Genomic DNA, 21010 nt, shown 5'->3' on the forward strand with positions numbered 1-21010 from the left:
AGCTGGATCTGCCTGAAACATTGTCAGATTTTCCCATGTTGTGATCAGCCTGGTGCACTTTTGATCAGATGTCAGAAGACATGACACCCACTGAGTAGAAACCTTTGACATACCAAGTTCATTGTGCAGAATTTTCTCAACTCGCTCACAGGATGTGCTAGTAACATTGGCTATTTGATACATATAGTCAATTGCCTGTCATCCATCACATGTGGTAAATGCAATCAACGTTTTCCCTGGTAGTGGCAGTTGTAGGATGTTCAGAGCTTGAGCCACCTTCAAGACTCTCCATTCCCCTCATAAATTCAGCTTCTCTCTTTTACACTTTTGATAAAGCTAGATCCTTATCACCCAATGTAGCAACCATGTCAGTTTGAATGAATGTCCTTGGGAGCTAAATCCTTTTTCTGCAAGTACTTGATAACACCACGATGCCAAATTTTGTCCATTTTCAAGAGGAGTCATTACTAGTTACTTTTGAAGTCTTCTTTGAACAGTCAGATGTCAGTTTATCTGGAAAGACACAATGCAGTTATTAAGGAAAGTTGAAATTAATGCATGCAAGATTTCACAGCTCTAGCATCACTTCTTCATAGTCAGCCTATGAACATTTCAGTATGTATATGAAATGTTTAGTAAATGTGTGTGTGTGCATGTATAGTGTTACAAATGGGAAAAATTATACATAGATAATTTCTCATTCACACAACACGAATTAGAACACCGCTCTCTGGTTTTGTAAACGAAGGCTGTGTGATTTTGGTGTATGTGACTTTTTTAAGTGAAGGCAGCATGCCAAGCTGAATGGAGAGAGTGTCAAGAGATGGTTTGGAGTCTGTTGGAAGACGATATAGAACTATGAGATTGAATTTGGTTTCAGCAATCAAAGTGAGCTACACAACATAACGAATGCAGAAGATTTCAGAGGTAAATGAAAGAACTCTTTTGAAAAAAAAGAACTCTCTAAAGAAACTGTCCATTTGTTGCGTAAATGCTTTATTTGCCTCTTAATTAAAAGTTCGGTAATTTTGATTATACTCAATGGTTTTGCGTTGTTATTCATAGCTCTTCTGACTTCTTTGACTACTGCTTCTTCTGTTCTAAGCAAGTTGGTTTGCTGAGTGTTGCCCACATGGTCGTCTGAGCCATCAGACAACAGATTGTTGTATTAGAGCCTGTTGATAGTATCAGAAGGTTGCATGTGGCATAACAATATATAATGAGATCAAAGGTCCTTCCAAAGTCATAAAATAGTAAAAGACATTTGCTCAAGATGCCACACAGTATCTCTGGTATGAAGTTCTGAACTGCACAGCCATGTGTGTGTGTGTGTAAACACACGTACACACAACAGACACACATGAACGTCACCATTATGCAAGCAGTGTCCTTCATTTACAACCTTCCCTGAAAACATTCTATTTGTGGAGAAATATTACCTCACTTGGAAACAGGCAAAAGTTAATGACAGGAAGGGCATCTGGCCATAGAAAATTCACTTCAATGAATTCTGCCTGACCCATGCAAACATGGAAAAATGGTCGTTAAATGACCATGATGATTTGTGTAAAGTCATATTAAACATACTTGAGCATACTTGGACATAGGAAGAGCTTCTGCTTGCTGTGGAAGCAGTTCCGAGAGACAATTCCCCTCCTAAATAATGTATGAAAACACATCAAGTTGTGAATGACATGTTTCTGCCTTCTTTCACTTCATCAGCTACAAATATTAAATTTATTGTGCGCACACACACACACACAACACACACACACACACACACACACACACACACATGCACGCACACACACGAGGAAAAGGATGAAGTTAATAGTGCAGTCAACTTAAAATTAGTCTTGGCTGGCATCTGTTGTTAATTTATGACATGAATAAAGAACAATTATTTATTTTTTTTTTTTCATTTTCACTGTTTTCTTTGTTTTTTAATATTTTTTTTTTATTCATTTATTTCACTTTTTATCTTCACTTTCTCTCCTTTCACTTTTCTGCTCAAATTTTTTTCTTTTTCTTCTCTCCGTCTTTTTTCCATTTTCTTTTTATCTTTCTTTTTCTTCTTCCTTTTCTTTCGTTTCTTTTCCCATCCTTTTCTTTTATCATATTTTATATGTTTTTTTCCTGTTCTTTTCTTCCTTTCTCTCTTTCTATTATTTTAGTTCTTTTCTGCCTGCTGTGACTTCTAATTTTTGTTTTTTTATGTCACCGTGGTTGTCTTCTGTGCCCTTTTGAGGTTAAACTGAGTCATTTATCTCCTGTGGTGGGTGGATATATATAGAGTGATGGTGGAGTGCTAATTGCTGCCCTTCCATATTTTTTTAAAGATCTGACCTTAACTACACAGTGGCACTGGTGATGTTGACAGCAGGGGTGATTCTATTAAATTGGTGTTGATGGTGTTGGGTGAACAAGGTAACCCTTTTTTATCCTATTACACAGATTGGGCCAACTTTTTTTTATAAATAGAAAGGAAAACGAGAAAAAAAATGAAAATAGAGAGGAAATAATAGTTATGAAAGAATGCAATTAAAATGCTTTAATGAAATTAGATTGATAAAAGTTTACTGCTCTGTGGTGAGGCTGGTGTTTTATTTTCTAACTGCCCTTAATTCTTCCTAATTGCACATTGTTATAATGTTACCACCACCATCACTACTCATCCTACTCACTTGATGAGGGAACCTCTGTGCAGTTTGTTCAGATTTCTAGAAAAGCAGCCAAATCTCCCTTAAATCACACACTATTCTCTTAAGTAAAGAAGTTTTCATTGAACAATGTAACAAAAAAGTACACTCTAGTGTGCAGTCTACTTGACCATTTACATTTTAGCTTGCAGTCTACCTGGCCCTTTAAAGTTTAGCATGTACCATAACCCTAATCCTTAACCCCTACCCCAAGCACAAATTCCTGACACAAACCCCAAACCTTAAACCTAAACTTAATCCCTAACCCTAAACCTAAATTGAACCCTAAGCCCTAACCCTTGTCTTAAACCCTAACTCAGATCAGGTTATTTCACAACATTGACTACTGATACTGCAGAAGACCACATACTAAAGTAGCACCCCACAAAACATTGGATGGACATGGTTGAAATGTCTTTAATCATATATGTCCATGCTGTATCATAGCTGACCTGGGGCTCAACAGCAAATAACCTTATCCATAACACCACTATCATTATCACCACTACTCCCAACACCCTCTCTTCCACAATCACTGCTTCTGTCAATGACCATTACTACTATAAACTGAGGTCAGATAACCCAAGGACTTATGAACTTTCTTTTGGTTTTCTTCCAAACTACTCCACTATTCATCAGCTTTTTCATGAACATTTCTATATTTGCCAGTTACCATACTTCTCTATAATTAATGCCTTTCTTATTTATTACTCTCCATGTTCATAGCCTTGTGATTTAAGAAGCTCACTGAGCAATCACATGCTTCATTTTGAAATCATGTGGCCACCATAACCCCATGTCAATCAATGCCATGTGAGTGAAATTTGATTGATGCAAATTGCATGGAAGCTTATCCTCTGTGTGGTGGGGCAGATAGAAGTAAAAATCAAGAAGAAGAGTACAGTGAAATTCCCATTGGGAGTGGGAAACCCAATGTTTCAGGCAGAGTCCTTGTTCAGGGTTGACAGGAGGGAAATAAAAGAGACAGTAGAGTTTTACATCCTGTGTATTTGAGAAACTGTATGCAACTGATTCAGCCAACATTGGATTTTCCACTCTCCACAGCAATTTCACTATTCTTTCTGTTGATTTTACTAAATAACACGCATCCTTGAATCTTTGTTGCATTAACAAAATCTTTACGTCAGAAAGGAATCTTAGATTCAGCTAGACTCATAGCGTGGATAGTCATTCTGGATGCATAACTGACTTAATACTCAAGTCGGAAAATCAGTTCTGTCAGAACCTATAAAAGGAACTGTATTTCACAAACACCCTGTATAGCACATTTTCTATAAATACACTACCGGATGAACGTATTTCTATGAATGTACTTGTGTATCTTGCTTTTATTAATGCAAATACTTAAAAAAACACCATACTCTCTCTCTTTGTCTTGTTAATTTGAATCTGTCCTTACAACTTTATGGTATTAACACTTATGATGTTTTATACAACATATGAAGTGCTGTTAATATCACTTTCAATTATAATTATTCCACCATTTAAACCATTATCACTTTCCATTTATAATTATTCCACCATTTAAATCTATACATTACAGATGGAAAAAGTAGCAAAATAACATTGTATTTATATATAATATATAATTTCTATGTATGTGTTGTATTCTCAGCATAACTTCCTAGCATTATTTTCTACACTTGATCCATTTGATTTGACGTTAACTATTACTCCTAAAAAGTAAAAGCAATCAGAACCAATTCTTTTGCCAATACACTGGAATGGATTTTTACCTTTCTCATTTAACGTGTCAACTGAAACTGCTTGTAATAATGTGAGATGATTGGAGAAAGATACATAGACAGCCACAGGAGTGGCTGTGTGGTAAATAGCTTGCTTACAAACCACATGGTTCCAGGTTCAGTTTCACTGCATGGCACCTTGGGCAAGTGTCTTCTACTTTAGCCTCAGGTCAATCAAAGCCTTGTGAGTGGATTTGGTAGACAGAAACTAAAAGAAGCTCATTATGTGTGTGTGTGTGTGTTTGTCCTCCCACCATCGCTTGACAACCAATATTGATGTGTTAACATCCCGTAACTTAGCAGTTCGGCAAAAGAGACCAATAGAATAAGTACTAGGCTTACAAAGAATAAGTCCTGGGGTCAATTTGTTTGACTAAAGGCAGTACTCCAGCATGGCTACAGTCAAATGACTGAAACAAATAAAAGAGTAAAAGAGACAGACAGATAGACAGATAGAGAAAGAGAGAGAAATCAATAGTTGTAGCCATTTGCCATAGCTATCTGCTATGAGTAGCAAGCAGTTGGCAATGTGATAGTCAGATCTCCTAACTTTGCTACTTTTCATATTCACATCATTCAATGTTCAACTCTTTCAAAACCTATACTTTTCTAAATTACTGCATTTCATAATCCCACCTCTATGTTCACATTCCTTACTTCCCCGTATTCACCTATTTTAAAATTCTCACCCCATCATTTTCTTCACCTTCCTTCCCATAGCCATTTAAAAAAAATGTTTTATTCTGTACCCACTTCTACCTTCTTCAATACTCATACAATCTGTATATTCACTTCATTTCATAGCTCATATTATCACCCTTTTATCTTTGCTTTGTTCATGTAATATATCCTCAGTGATTGGTCAGTCTTTTTTTATATTTAAATCTTTGTCCCATTGAAATTATTTTAATTTACAATTTATGATAATTAAACTGTAGCAAAATTTGTTAGGAGTTTCAGGATATCCAACAATTCAAGACAAACAATTTGTGTATAATCTGTTTGATGTGCAATATGAATTTGAGAAAGAGAGAGAGAGATTGAGTACCAGTAATTTTAGAAAATGACTGGGCATCAAAGAAGTGTTGCATAAGAGTGGAGGACCCACTTTCCTGGACAGATGTGAAAACACAAAATTTCATCTGGTATGTTATAGCTGTTAATTAAGATTGTAGGGAGCACAAAAAGTTTCTTTTCTCTGCCAAATAGTAAAAACTTTTACTATGCCACTTGAAGATTAAAAATATACAGAAGAAAATAACTTCTTTGATGTGTGTGTGTGTGTGTGTGTGTGTGTATGTTAAGTATGCATAACAGTATTATATTATGCATATTGATTTGAATGGCAAGGTTATTAAAGCATACTTGCATATATAGAGAAGCAGATGGAATTCAATGATGAGTTTGAAGTTAACTGTAATAGAAATAGATTGAAAAGGCTTAGAAAAAGGGTTTGGTCAAACCTGAGAATATTGGATCATACAAAGTGAATTGATATAAATCATAAATTAATTTATGGACATCTTCTTTGCAGATACTAACCGCCTACACAAATTCATATGACATACATGCACACACAAACATACACACATACATATACACTGGAATACTGTTCCTGAATTGAGATGGTTTTGCTAGTACACATTCAGACACACTAGACTACATAAAAAAGAATTGTCTCCTGTCTTTGTTTTTTTCACTACAACTACAATGACCTCTGCTCCTCACTATTGGATGGTCTTGTGACATACTTATGCTCACCAGACTCATTTGTTTTTCCCTTATCACTCACGACATTGTGTCCAACACCCCAGGCCCTGCATTTAGCCAGTATACCCAATCCTTCTTCTCGCAATATCACCTCTCTGGAACTCTGTTACTACTTGTATGCTTTCTACCATTGTTGTTGCTGTTGGCACTCCGACGCTTACAGCGTCAAGAGTTCCAGTTGATCCGATCAACTGAACAAAGGCAAGGCACCCAGCCATCTGAGTAGAACCTTTACTTTTCAACCCAGCCCCACCTACCTGGTGCCACTCATACCCAGCTTGCACACCACAGACTTCCATCTTTTCACAAACATATCTCGTGACAGACACCTCCTCTCCAGCCTGATCTTACTACCAAAGTGGTAACTAAAAAAGTTGACCAACCCCTGGGCAGAGACGAAGGTGCCTGTCACTATACCTTCCATATGTGTCTTCCATACTGTTTCTTTCTTCTTACCACAAGCAAACTTCTTACCACATGGCCATTACTGTGCCTTTTTGCTTATTTTATTTCTTTCTTTCCTAATGGCAGTTTCAATTTAGCACAACAGCGTAATGCAGGAACACTAAGTTGCTCCAACTGTGCATTGCCTATGTATCTCTGAATGAAATTAGACTCAATAGAAACTTGGTGAAAGTCTGTTAGAGGGACTATTTCTATACTTCAATGGTTGACATAATTTGTTACCCAATTTAACACCAACACTTGGCCTGTGAGTGCCTTTAGTGGGATCCACCTTGTAACAAGCATTCAAGCCTGGTCCTTGTTCCTTGAAACAGCCATAAATACTGCTCTTCCTTCTCTGAGTAAGTAACAAAAGAATCTAGATGGATTGGGCTATTTAATGGTTAAATGTCATTGACTTAAGACATAGGGCTCCTGACAGTATTTAAACTACCTACTTCACAGCTAGTTGATGGCTACACTATTTATTTCATTCATCCAGCCTTTATTTTCTCTGCTTTTATGTATGTTTGTGTGTGTTTCTTTCTCTCTGTCCCTATCTTCCTCTCTCTTTCTTTTTCTCTTTCTCTCTCTCACTCTCTCTCTCTCTCTCTCTCTCTCTCTCTCATACACACACACACACCTTTATCCTCACTTCTCTATATTCCTTTTACCCCCAGCCACCCTAGAGTTTATTGACATTTATCTTTCCTGTGTTCTCTCTCTCTCTCTCTCCTACTTTACTAGCTCCACTAGAGTTTGTTATCATTCTAAGACATCTGGTAAAAGTGAGTCAAGTCAAGGTGTGCAGCAGGTGAGGACTGCTGCAACAATTTACAAGCAACTCAAGTACTGCTCTACCCCTACCCTTCCTCCTACCCCCATTGTGCTGAGACCCATTGCACACTATTTCATTACGCTTTCTCTAATCCCTACCCAACCACATCAATGTTCTGCCCACTATTGTTTCCCAACCTAACTTGTTCCTTTCTACCTGTTCTGTCTTATCTAAGTGTACCCTATACGGTTCTGTTTTACCCTTGTTTTCTATCTTATCTCTAGTCTTTTTTATCATTGTGAAATATTGATTTCCTATTCGTTCCATTTGCTATTTAAAGAAATTATTGATGTGGTTGTGACAGTTGTTGTAGTTGACTTTGATGTTGATATCCTCATCAAGGTTTAAAATGCAGTCATCCGAGGAATGTCTTTGTGGGGATAGGTGAGAAAGGTCTCTATCATTCTCTCTGCCTCTGTCTGTCTGTCTGTCTCTCTCTCTCTCTCACACACACACACACACATATTCATATGCACACACTCAAAAGGAAAATCTAATACTTATCTGATACAGATATATGTATCTATGTGTGTTCAAATGTGTATTTATACATACATACATTCATAGACATGCACACGCATATGACATACATGTGCATGCATTTATATACATGCATATGCATGTTTGTGTGAAAATATACAAGTGCATACATATACATAATAAGTTTCATTGTAAATATTAATGAATGTAACAAATTATTGTATGTATATTGATATATACATATAGACACACACTTACACACACTCATTCTCTCTCTCTCTCTCTCTCTCTCTCTCTCTCTCTCTCTCTCTCTCTTTCTCTCTCTCTCTCTCTCTCTCTCTCTTTCTCTCTCTCTCTCCTCTCTCTCTCTCTCTCTCTCTCTCTCTCTCTCTCTCTCTCTCTCTCTCTCTCTCATAGTGTATGTTACTGTGCAACTTACTAATGCATAATTTCAGCTCGTTGCACACTGAATAATGAGATGTAAATAAAAAGACAGTGACAACAACATCAACAACAAAAAAATTAACAGAATGTTAATGACTCTTTGAAATGCACAGATGCAATAGAAACTCAGCTCATGCAGAAGGTTGTGTATGTATGCACAGCATTTATAGTATATATTTGTATATGTGTGTTTGTGCTAAATGTGGATTTGAGGATACTGATGATGTGATGCTGGATTTTCTTGTTAGTGACAACGGATGTGTTTTATAGCATAGTGTATTGATTGCTATTTACATATTAAATGGTGTGTGTGTGTGTATGTAATGCTATATTAAAGACATGACTATGTTTTAGTTTGATTTTTTTTTCATATTACAGATGTTCATTTTCTCTTCTTTATGTTTAATTCGGAACAATATTCCCAAATCCATTAGTCTATTAACATTTCAAGATCTTCACAGTCCCATTTTCAATATAAAGTGATGGTTGTAATGGTGTATTGTTTGCACACTTTGCAGTAAGACACAAAGGATCTTGGAAATATTTATGATGATAGAATTATAATCATATTATTTAAACTAGATATATTGATAAAATTATAACCATATTATCTAAACCATGTGGGTATTTTGAAAATAACTTATGGAATGACAACCATGCCTTGCATAGTTACAGGCTGCTCTTTAGCAAGGCATAGCACTCATTCAGCCATCCTGCCAGGGATAAAGCAAAGTCCTGGGACTGCTGCATGGTGGATTGTGAAGAGGTAGCAGAAGAGCTCAACTGAGCAAATGGTGCTTCTTATATTGATGTTGAGCAGAGGAATCCTGGAAGATCAATGGTCAGGATTGTCAAGCTCTGTCAAGAGAGAAACTGCAACACAGCCATTGAGGTGATATCCATGGTTATGTGATCAGCTAACGACAGAATCACTATGACTCAAGCACCCAATTCTAATTCATAATAATCAAAGCAGCAAGGAACTAAACTAGATATGTTTATTCATTATAGCAGATGTGGAAGAACTTAAAGAAGATCATGAAAATAACTCTAACTTTACATTTAAGATCTGACATAAATTCAGACCATAACACCATCCAATTCTTAGACACAAAAACACTAAGGAAGACTTATATATGAACAGTAATTGTGAGTGTCCTCATAAACACAAAATATTTGTAGTCAAATCCCTTCTTAGATGAACTTTTGAATTTTCAACCATCAGAGAAGATTCAAATAAGGAACCTAATTATTATATAACTCAACTAGATTAGCTAAGTACTATTTAATCTTAACTCCTCAAATACAAAATATAGACCACTAGGATATCATGGTTATAGCTCCCTTTTTATACTAGAAGGAAGAAAGAATGCACTTTCTACTGAAAAGCTACATATTTTATTAGGTAACTATAAACAGGAATGCTTTTCCTTATGCAAACATAAAGCTTTAAATTCATTTAAATTTTTACTTTACAATTCTACCTAGATAAAAAAATAATTAATAGTCGAGTACTTCAGATTCATAGCTAAATGGACTCAGAAATAGAAGACGATATAGAGAAGAAGTTATGGAAGCTAAGAGATCCTGCAGTAAGAAATAAGTTTAGAGAGTTTTTTATTGACACGTATGGGTCTAGATACTTATAGTATAGTTGACAAATGGGAATTGCTATAAAACAACCTGGTTAGGACCACACATCAGACATGCAGCTGGAGCAGACTCCCAGCCAAACTGAAGGCAACTTGGTGATTGATAAGGCAGTAAAGACTGAGAGACAGACTCAGAAAACCTAGATGGAAGGTGGTAGTAGGTATACTTGTCTAAGGGTGGGGCAGAAACTAAGAGATTTGCATGTACTATAGCATAAAGATCTGTGACATGAAGTGTTCAGGATTGTGAGACAATGTGTGAGAGAGAACTGAGACATCATTGGCAAGAAGTGTATTCAGAATAATGAAGGCATAGTCATCATCAGTATGGAAAACAAGAAAGTGATATGGAAGTGCCATTATGAGAGGTTACTGAATGTAAAAAATGCATAGGATAAAGAGGGGCTATCTCATGCTGATCCTATAGAGGGATGAAATTTTCATAGTGGGGCAACTGCAGAGAATAAACTGCTATTCTTACTTTCATTTATTTGAAGAAGACATCTGACAAGGTACCACATTCAGTAATTTGGTGGTCACTGAGAAAACTAGGTGTAGATGGATGGTTGTGAGGGATGTATAAGCTATGTACAAAGTTGCAGTAAAAAGGAAGTTAATAATTATTTCAGTGATCAATTTAGAATGAAGGCTGGAGTTCATCATAGTTCAGTCTTCAGTTCTCTCCTATTCACCATTGTCCTACAGGCCATTACATATAGAAAAGAAATTCCCATGAACATTACAATGTCCATGGAAACTCCTATATGCCAAATCTACAAATCAGTTTACCTGGAAAGAAACAATGCAGTTATTAATAAGAAGTGTTGAAATTAATGCATGCAAAATTTCACAGCTATAGCATCACTCCTTTATAGACAGCCTATGAACCATTCAGCCCATCCTCATACATATCATTTATCTTTTACCGGCTTCACTCATTAGATGCAGTCTTGCTGAGGCATCACCTTGAAGGAATTTTAGTTGAATGAATCAACCCCAGGACATATTTTTTAAAGCCTGGTACTTTTTTAATTTGATTCTTTTGCTGAACTGCTAAGTTACAAGGACATTAACAAACCAACACCAGTTGTCAATCAGTGTGAGGGAACAAACACAATGACACAAAGACATGAACACACAAACAGACACAAACAGACACAGATATATATATATATATATATATATATATATATATATATATATGACAGGCTTCTTTCAGTTTCCATTTACCATATCAACTCACAAGACTTTGGTCATCCCAAAGTTATAGTAGAAGACTTGTCCAAGGTGCCACACAATGGAACTGAACCTGGAAGCATGTGATTAGGAAGCAAAATTCTTACCACACATCCATACCCACACCTATATATAGACTTGTTTGTTTAGTACTTAGTGACCTTTGGAAATATGTGAAGGAAAATTCAAAATTCCGAAAGATAACAGAACTATACTTCACAAAAAAAGTCCTCAACAAAAATTAACATAACTATATATTTTTCTGAAATTCCACCTATGAGACTTCTATATGAATTTGATTGTGTATATGTTAAAAATGATCTCAAACCATTGCTAAAACCTTTTTACCATATTGCTGTTGGACCTTGCAAAACATTCCAGATTATGAAATTTTATAAGAACAGTTGCTTTCCCCCTTCTGTACTTGGCTCTCTTTCTCCTTTAGAAAATTCTAGGCTGGTGCTTTAAAATATATTCAAAACAAAACAGCCAACCAGAAATAGATGAATTTGGAAATATTGTGACAGCATTGTGTATTGCTTTTTTTAAAATTCCTTTTTGCAGTCTGAAGGACAAATACTCGGACAAAAATCAAGAGTAGTGGCTAAAATGACAAAAACGTTCCAAATTTATTTAACCACAGAGATGAATCTTTAATTATATTAATTAATTATAAAAAAAAAAAATCATACTGTGTATGTGTGGTGTGTGTATGTGTGCACAAATATGAACATGTACATATATAGATGTCTTTGAGTGTGTGTGTGTTTTTATATATCACGTCATCCCATAAGCTCTGTCCAATTTTACCTTTTTTAAAATTGAATGAAATTTAATAGTATTTTAGAATGTCTAATGGAATTAAAATTATTTTTATGCGTTTGTGTACATTTAAACTAATTAGATATTATTTTACACAATTGTAGAATTAAAATTTCTTTGATTAAAACCTTTCTAACATGGAAGTATCCAAAGAGCATTTGAGGCACATAATGCTTTATGAATACAAAAAAGGAAACTCTGCAGCCGAAGCGACTCGAAACATACACTCAGTTTATGGGAAAGAATGGTTGAATGAAGGAACTTGCAGAGGATGGTTTGCAAAATTCAGAAGTGGAGATTTCAGCCTTGAAGATGAAGATCGAACAGGACGTCCAGTTGAGTTTGATGATAAGCAGCTCCTTGAGGCATTACTTGAAGAAAATCTTGTATTATTAGTTGAAGAATTGGCAATAAAGCTTAGTTCAAACCATACAACTGTTCATCGTTATCTTCAACAACTTGGAAAATGGATGCCTCATGAATTGTCCAAAAGCAATCGCAAATCCCGAGTTGACATCTACTCTTCTCTCCATTCTCGCAAACTCACTTTACCCTTTTTGGATAGACTTGTGACTGGTGACAGAAAAATGGATATTCTATCGAAATGTTAAACATCGTAAACAGTGGCTTGGTAAAAGGGAAAAAGCTCAACCACAACCAAGAAGGGAAGGGAACTTTATGGAAAAAAGGTTCTTCTTTCTATCTGGTGGGATTGCAAAGGAGTAATTCACTTTGAATTGTTACCACCTAATGCAACAATCAATGCTCAAGTCTACTGTCAACAATTAGAGTGTTTGAACCAAGCTTTGAATAAAAGAAGACTCGCTTTAGTGAATCGAAAAGGAGTGATGTTTCATCAGGACAGTGCATGACCTCACACTGCAAAGATCACATCACAGAAGATCGAAGAGCTTGGTTGGGAAAAAATCCCTCATCCACCTTATTATCCCGACCTTCCTCCTTCAGACTACCATTTGTTTCGTAGTTTACAGAATCATTTGGGGGGACATATCTTTCGCAAATCAGGAGGTCGAAACTGACATTTCAGAGTTCTTTGCTTTGAAACCAAAAGAGTTTTACATTGATGGGATTAAAAAGCTTGTAAATAGATGGAAGGAAGTCATAGATAATCAGGGAAAGTACATTGATGATTAAATTTCAATTAAATATAACATTTGATCACTTGTTTTCTTTATTCAAAATTCAGACAGAACTGATGGGATGACATGATATATGTGTGTGTGTGTGTATGTATATATGTATATGTGTGTGTATGTATATATATGTATATGTGTGTGTGTGTGTGTGTGTATACATATAAGAGGAATGACCACTAGGTGGACTCTACATATGTGTGTGTATGTGTATATACAGGGTGTCCACAAAGTCTGGCTACATGGAGTAAATAAAATCATAACATAAACAATTAAATATAAGAAATAATAATTTCTTAAAGTATGTGTCAATCACCATGTACCCAGACTTTGCGGACACCCTGTATATATATATATATATATATATATATATATATAATTGCTGTGTGAGTGTATAGTTAACTCAAAAATCACTCTTTCAGAAACATCTAGAATTTCAATCAAAAAATGTTGATCACATCCATACAACTATTCTTTAATGAACACAAAGGAACAAAACCTGGAAATGCAATTATAATTTTTACTGAAGAATTCAAATACAAAAATTCTTTTACCTTTCTCTTTTTTTCTTTCCCCACCTTAAAAGGCCACTAAGTACTAAACAAACAATTCTGACCATATCAATACAAAAGCCACACCTCTTTATCTCCCCCTCCTTCTCAAAAAATTTTTCTTCATCTCCCTTGCTTGACAAACCCCACAAAATTCTTTATATATAAAAAGGCCAAGAAATCTAACTTTAAACCATAACTTGATAAATCCAGTAACTGAAGAAAGCGCTAAAAATGTAGATAAAACATTCTGACTACCTTATTCTAAATATACAATATCTGTACATCACTTCAAAAACTCTCTCTCTCTCTCTCTCTCTCTCTCTCTCTCTCTCTATATATATATATATATATATATATATATATATATATATATATATATATATATATATTTGAAGTTAAGCAACAAAAATTCAATAGGTTATAGCAGTACGTACGTTTCGTACAAGCTCCATTTATTCATGTAGTGATAACACTACAGAAAATACAATGAAAATGTACTCCTCAGCTGCATAAAGGAATTTCATTTTAGAAAGTCATTTTGAAGATGTTTGCAAAAAACAAGAGTAAGAGAAGAAAACACATCTCGACTATGCTGCTGTTTCACAGACAAGTGAATCAAGCAAGAATTTAAAATCTAATTGGAGGGATAGTAGTAATTTCAAATTTAGAGGAAGGCAGGTTAAGTAGTGGTGGACAGCAGGTTAGGGGTAAATCAAGCATGAGAGAAAGAAAAAAAAAAGGGGGAAATGGATGGGCAATACCTTAAGGAGTGGTAAGAATTTGGAAAAAATTTGAGGTAAGGGAATTAAGGTCAAGGTATTAAAGAAATATATCTATTCTACAGTATAAATAGAATAATATAATGAAGCACTGAACTACTAAGTTCAAAACTATAGGGAACAATAATAATTAGAACAAGATAAACATAACCATAAACATAAGATATAAATTAATGTGGGGTGGTATTATTTATGGGTAAAACTATAATATTAATGGCCAAAATCCAAACAGAAAGAAAGGGAGGAAGAGGAAAACAAAGGTGGAGGAATAGAGTTAGATAAACAGGACTAAATTAAGAGAAATAAAGCTAAGGTTTTCGAAAAAGACTCAGAATAACTTAGAGAAAATGTAGGACTAATATCAGTGGGTTGGGAAAGGTTAAAAAATATTCTAAGTATATATTAAAAGTCATACCTCAAATAAAATAGTAATTAGTCAGGGAAATGAGAGAAACTAAATTTTAAAATTTAGTAAGATTTACTTTTTAAAGAATATTTACTTTTTAAAATATTTAAAGGTGCGGGAGTAACAATGCACACATAGAACCCTAAGGTCAGATCTATTGTTAATTAGATTAGGGTTATCCTTAAGTTTAAAAATTTCGTAAAAATTTCCATAGAGCACAGTCCACAGCCATATCTACTATTTCTATAAGGTTGTGCTCTCCTGATGATTTCCCATTTAAAATTAAAATCAATACTATTTTCCTTCAATTCCCAAATTTTATTAGATAATGATGTGCTATTGAAATTCCTTTATGCAGCTGAGGAGTACATTTTCATTGTATTTTCTGTAGTGTTATCACTACATGAATAAATGGAGCTTGTATGAAACGTACGTACTGCTATAACCTATTGAATTTTTGTTGCTTAACTTCAAATTTTATTCACCAAATCTCTTGATTTTGTTTTTGGTTTTTATCCTACCAAATTCTGGTGCCTCAAACATTTTAAGTACCACATTTAATCTTTTGATTAAATCTATATTATTATATATATATATATATATATATATATATATATATATATATATATATATATATATATATATGTAGTGTGTGTGGTTAAGATGTTTGCTTTCCAGCCACATGATTTCAGGTTCAGTCCCACTGTGTGAGACCTTGGTCAATTGTCTTCTACTAGAGCCCTGACCCAACCAAAGCCTTGTGAGTGGATTCAGTAGTTGGAAACTGAAAGAAACCTATTGTGTGTGTGTGCATGTGTGCATGTGTCTACATATATGTGTGTGAGTGTGTGCATGTATGTTTGTGTTTCCTTTCCTTGACATCACATGATAGTTGTAATTGAGTGTGACTATTATACAGTGTCATACATTTAAAATATTCTGCAAAATCATATCTGACCATGGTTATCAATATCATTACAGATACAATATACATTTGCACAGAAGATGCTTTCCCAACCAAACGCTTCACCCAGCTGATTGAAGCATGGCGTCAAAAAGGAATATGGAAGAAACTTTCTGATGGCTGTTTACAACCTGGGGACCATGTTTACATTGAACACGTCCCTGATGTGGTGAGTAAACAGCTACAAAATGTTAAAGCCTTAAATCCATAATTGCAGGTAGGCACTCACCCTTAACCACAGCATACCAGCAACAGCATTAGTGCAATCAGGATCACCTTCATTATAATCATTTACATTATAAGTTAAATGTTTTTTGTTGCTTTTTTTTTTTCAATGTTCGTTTGGATTAGCAAGATCTGTTATGTAGAGTATTTCCATTGTATCTCAATTTTATGTTTCTGACATACCTGTGTTCTCAAAAATGCTGACAGTTTTATTAATGATAGAAAACAGCACTTGAAAACAATGGGAGAAACCATTGATAAATGTTAGCAATTGAGTAAATATATGTACATGCACAGAATTGAAGCAATTGAACTTTCAGATATGGTTGTAATGTCTTCATTGAAAATATTATCATCTATGTAATATATATATATATTTATATTTTAAAAAGGCAGTGCTCCAGCATGGCCACAGTCAAAAGACTGAAACAAGTAAAAGAGTATATATATATGTCTATATCTATCTATCTATCTATCTATCTATCTATCTATTTATCTGTCTGTCTGTCTATTATATATATATATATATATATATGTATATACCACATCCTTGCATTGTTGTTTTTCCTTGTGTTTTTTCTTCATTTTTTTATTTATTAATTATATATATATGTATACTGGCAGAAAGACCACCCTCCAGGTGGTTTTCTGTTAGCCACATGATAATATTTTCACATTTAATTCTCAATTCTAATAATTTTTATGATATTGTCCGCTGTTGTGCCTTTGCTGCTAAATGTTCTTTTACAGTCGTATATTTTGGCATTCTTTCGATTGAACCCTCAGAAATGTCAAAACAAACAGCTGTTTTGTTCGTTAATTTCTGTAAAAAAATTTTATTTATTTACTTTTGTTTTAAAATGAGAGGAGAAAGTGAAAGTTGTATGTACATGTATATGAAATGGACATGTGTGAGAGAGAGAGAGAGAGAGAATGAGTGAATGCCACTTAGACATCACTCATTCTCTCTCTATTTCTCTCTCTCACGCACACACATGCACACATACATACAAAAAAGATGTATTTATGTATGTATACATGACAACACACCCCTTCACTCACTCTCTCTCTCTGTCACACACTCTCTCTCTCTGTCACACACTCTCTCTCACACACACACACACACACACACACACATACACATAAATGTATACAAATGTACATACAAAAGCACACATGTACATGTGTTACTGACTACAAATACATAGAGCTGAACATGGCACACAAAAAGTAAATAAATAAAAAAAATTTACAGAAATTAAAGAAGTGTGCAGATTCAAGCAAAAGAATGCCCATATTTTTTGGGACGCCCCTTGTTCAATTGCAAAATTCTAATGTGATATTTGTGTAATAATGAAATCAAACCTGGAGTGTGTGTGTTTATATTACAGAGACAGTGTATGTGACAGAAAGGCGGGGAGAGAACATTGCAAACAATGAATGAAATAAACATGAAATGAAAAGATCATATAAATAAAAGCTCATTAAAAACTATCTTGTACCGAATATTTAAATCTGTGAACTTGAAATATTCAATAATAAAAGGAAGTTCAGAAAGTAAATTTTCTTGAAAATATCAATTTATAAAAGATCTCACTTGCTAAGTAAATATTTCTTTCAGTAATTTATTGTAGTTGATTGCAAATAGCGAAAGAAAACTGGAAATGAAAACATTAAATAGAAGTGAGAGGCTTCGCAAATGAAAACAAAAAATTTCACCTGCTACAGTTGCTATTTCAATACTGGAAGTTGACATTGAAAAGCCTTTTTAAAGTGAATCATATATATAAAGCAATATTATTTATTCTTAAAAAAATAAAATGAAGACCCTATCATGTATCTGGTGTCAAATTATTCATGCATCCTAAGTATGGAACCAATTCACGCGGCTGTTGTCTCATGAAAAGCAAATACACACACACACAGGTCTAGTCTATATATAAGATATATATTAAAGGAAAAGGAAAACAAAACCAAGGCAGGATGAGCATCTCATGTCATTTAGAATATTTAATTAAAGTGAATCAAAAAAGGAGAAGTAGAAGTAATTAATGTCTTACAGCTGTTTCTTATTTCTTTATTGCCCACAAGGTGCTAAACATAGAGGGGACAAACAAGGACAGACAAAGGGATTAAGTCGATTACTTCGACCCCAGTGCGTAATTGGTACTTAATTTATCGACCCCGAAAGGATGAAAGGCAAAGTTGACCTCGGTGGAATTTGAACTCAGAATGTAACGGCAGACGAAATACCGCTAAGCATTTCGCCCGGCGTGCTAACGTTTCTGCCAGCTCACTGCCTTACAGCTGTTTCTGGAATATCCCAGGTAATGGGTCAACACCCCTGTACACTAGGTATTCCATCATCTGAGACAAGGTGTGTATGTAGGAAAGTTCCATACTGTACTTTCTATGCATTTTGATCAAATCCTCAACGATTTAACACAGTATCTCCTAACAACAATGTAAACTTCATGTAATCAAGGTATCCTTGGCCTAAAGAGTAGCTTGTGGTCTACCCCTCATTTGGATAATTTACTACTTCTGAGGTTCTGCTAGCTATGAAACATATGTAACCTGGATTTTATCTATCCCATTCCCTAATTATTCGCAAATACAACCCCTGTTGCTAATCATGAACTATAAAACTAACTTTTTTCAGCTTATCATACTTTGATACAGGAAAAATTCACAACCTTCTGCACCAATAAACCACTATCGTTTCTGAAAGTTGTTTTTTATATCTTCTACAGATTGCTTGAAACTCACTAACATCCTACATCTTGATCCTTAGATCTTACCTTTATATATACATATATATATATATGTGTGATAGTGAGGGCACATGGCCTAGTGGTTCAGCTATTACACTCACAATCACCAGATCATGGTTTCAATTCCTTGACTGGGAAGTGCATTGTGTTCTTGAACAAAACACTTCATCTGGTGTTGCTCTGCAAACACTTTGACACCTGACACATAGTACACCATGCACCTGTTCAGGCAACATCAGTTTGGTGGATAGACTGAGCTAATGTACAGCACATACATTTGATCACTATCAACAAATCATTTGTGCAGATCATTCAGCAAAAGCTGAACACTCATATGTCATCTTTGACAGGAGATTCTGCTGCTTTTCCATACTTGCTTGCATCAGACAGATTTTGTATAACTCGATGTCATTTCCATCACCAACCTTCTTTTATTTCTAAGTAAGGTAATATTTCACCATGCCCAGACATGATAAAGTGGAATATTGGAAACAAAGAACAACTCTTGCGTGACAATGACACTTGCTTACAACTCCTGCCCAATGTCAAGGCAAGGAGATAGTAAAAGAAATGCATGCACATACACACATGGGCATGCACACACACGCACACATACACACATCTGTACACATCAAGTGGATCATTGGTGTAACAGTGTTGTTGCATGTTGTGTGTATGTGTGCATGTGCACACCCATGTTTATGTAGGGTGTGCATAGACATCAGTCACTCATACTTATGCACTCATGCATCTAGTACACACATACATACGCTCTGTAATTTCCTATGTTTGCCTCCAATGGGTGTGCACGCACACATACACACACACATATTTATGTACATATAATTCTCTCTTTCTTTCTCCCTTTCACACTACCAAACCTCAGTCCAGTGCCAATCATCCTCTCCCCATCCCACAGAAATGTTATTGCAGTTGTACTAACATACATCTGTCGTGCCAAAAGCCTGCATATTTATATATGTGTACACACACAGGCATGCACACATATATGTCCTTCCAGACACATACACATTCATACATTCACATATAAATCATCATCATCCTTCTACTAACCTATGGTTGGTCAGAACTCCATTGACAATCCCTTTCCATACTACACGATCCAGCATTGCTGTGTTCAGATCTCTAATATGCAGCCCTGAGTCCCAAGATATAGTAACTGGAAATATCAGTTTCCTGGAGAAAACACTTCCAGAGGGATGCCATAGGAGCAGGGATGAGATAGCCTCTTTCTCTGCTCAATGATAGTGGCCAGCAAATTGTAGCCATTTCTGCTTTAGCTTGAGGGATATTGGTATCAGATGCCTGAAACAGATTGTCCATCAGCCGCTGCTGATTCTTCTGATTCAGTGTGCAGAGCTTCTCAATCTCAACTTACTCTTCTCAACCTACTCTTCCAAAACTTTCATCAAGAAGAACGTTCAGAGTCACAAGAATAACCACATTGTGAAGACACGCAAGATAGCTGCCAATGTTTCTACACCATCATACAAAGGGTGTAATGGTGTAGAATCTTTGTTACAAGTACTGGAGAAAGCAGCAAACCAGGTCGGCCTTTACTGCAACAAGAGTAACACAGAGTTTATCACAACCTCCTCCGAGTTAACTGAACTTAAATCACTCAATAATATATCAATCAAAAACGTTGACGACTTCAGATATCTTGGATCACACATAGTAGATTCCTAAAAGGCCTTTTGCTTCCGCAAAACTCATACTTGGGATGCATGTAACAGACTTGATAAGATCTGACACTCAAACCCTCCACCCACGTTAAAAGTTAAGATATTGACAATACTGATTGAGCTGGTCCTTTTCTGTGGATTAGAGTCCTGGACCTTATCGGCTCTCTTAGAAAAACAACTAGATGGAACATACAAAATCTGCTCAGAAAGATACAGAATATCTGTTGGAGATTACACCCAACACTTAGTAACATCTACGGAAATCTGATACCAATATCCCACATATAAATACAAGAA

At 35.2% G+C, this 21010-nt stretch overlaps 2 protein-coding genes across 7 annotated transcripts in view; one reads left to right on the forward strand and one right to left on the reverse strand.

Annotated features, from left to right (window-relative positions):
• Positions 1 to 21010, forward strand: part of LOC106879834 (DNA repair protein XRCC3) — a 198497-nt gene that overhangs the window by 161540 nt on the left and 15947 nt on the right. Inside the window, exon 5 of the mRNA XM_014929538.3 lies at positions 16026 to 16177. Within this exon, the coding sequence (XP_014785024.1) occupies positions 16026 to 16177 (152 nt within the window). The remainder of the gene's footprint in view (positions 1 to 16025; positions 16178 to 21010) is intronic.
• The window catches only part of LOC128249080 (histone-lysine N-methyltransferase SETMAR-like), a 172703-nt gene that overhangs the window by 29884 nt on the left and 121809 nt on the right, over positions 1 to 21010 (reverse strand). For 2 of the 6 annotated variants that reach the window (XR_016243664.1, XR_016243663.1), the window contains exon 3: positions 5748 to 5879. The exons of 2 other annotated variants lie outside the window; for them this stretch is intronic. The gene's annotated coding sequence lies outside the window, so the exon portion shown is untranslated. Of the gene's footprint in view, positions 1 to 5747; positions 5880 to 10739; positions 10883 to 21010 lie in introns of those variants that run through there. 2 more of the 6 variants (XR_016243662.1, XR_016243661.1) reach the window with 1 other exon arrangement.

Source organism: Octopus bimaculoides, chromosome 11 (genome assembly GCF_046866305.1).
Source record: "Octopus bimaculoides isolate indiv1 chromosome 11, ASM4686630v1, whole genome shotgun sequence".
In the NCBI taxonomy this organism is placed as follows: domain Eukaryota; kingdom Metazoa; phylum Mollusca; class Cephalopoda; order Octopoda; family Octopodidae; genus Octopus; species Octopus bimaculoides.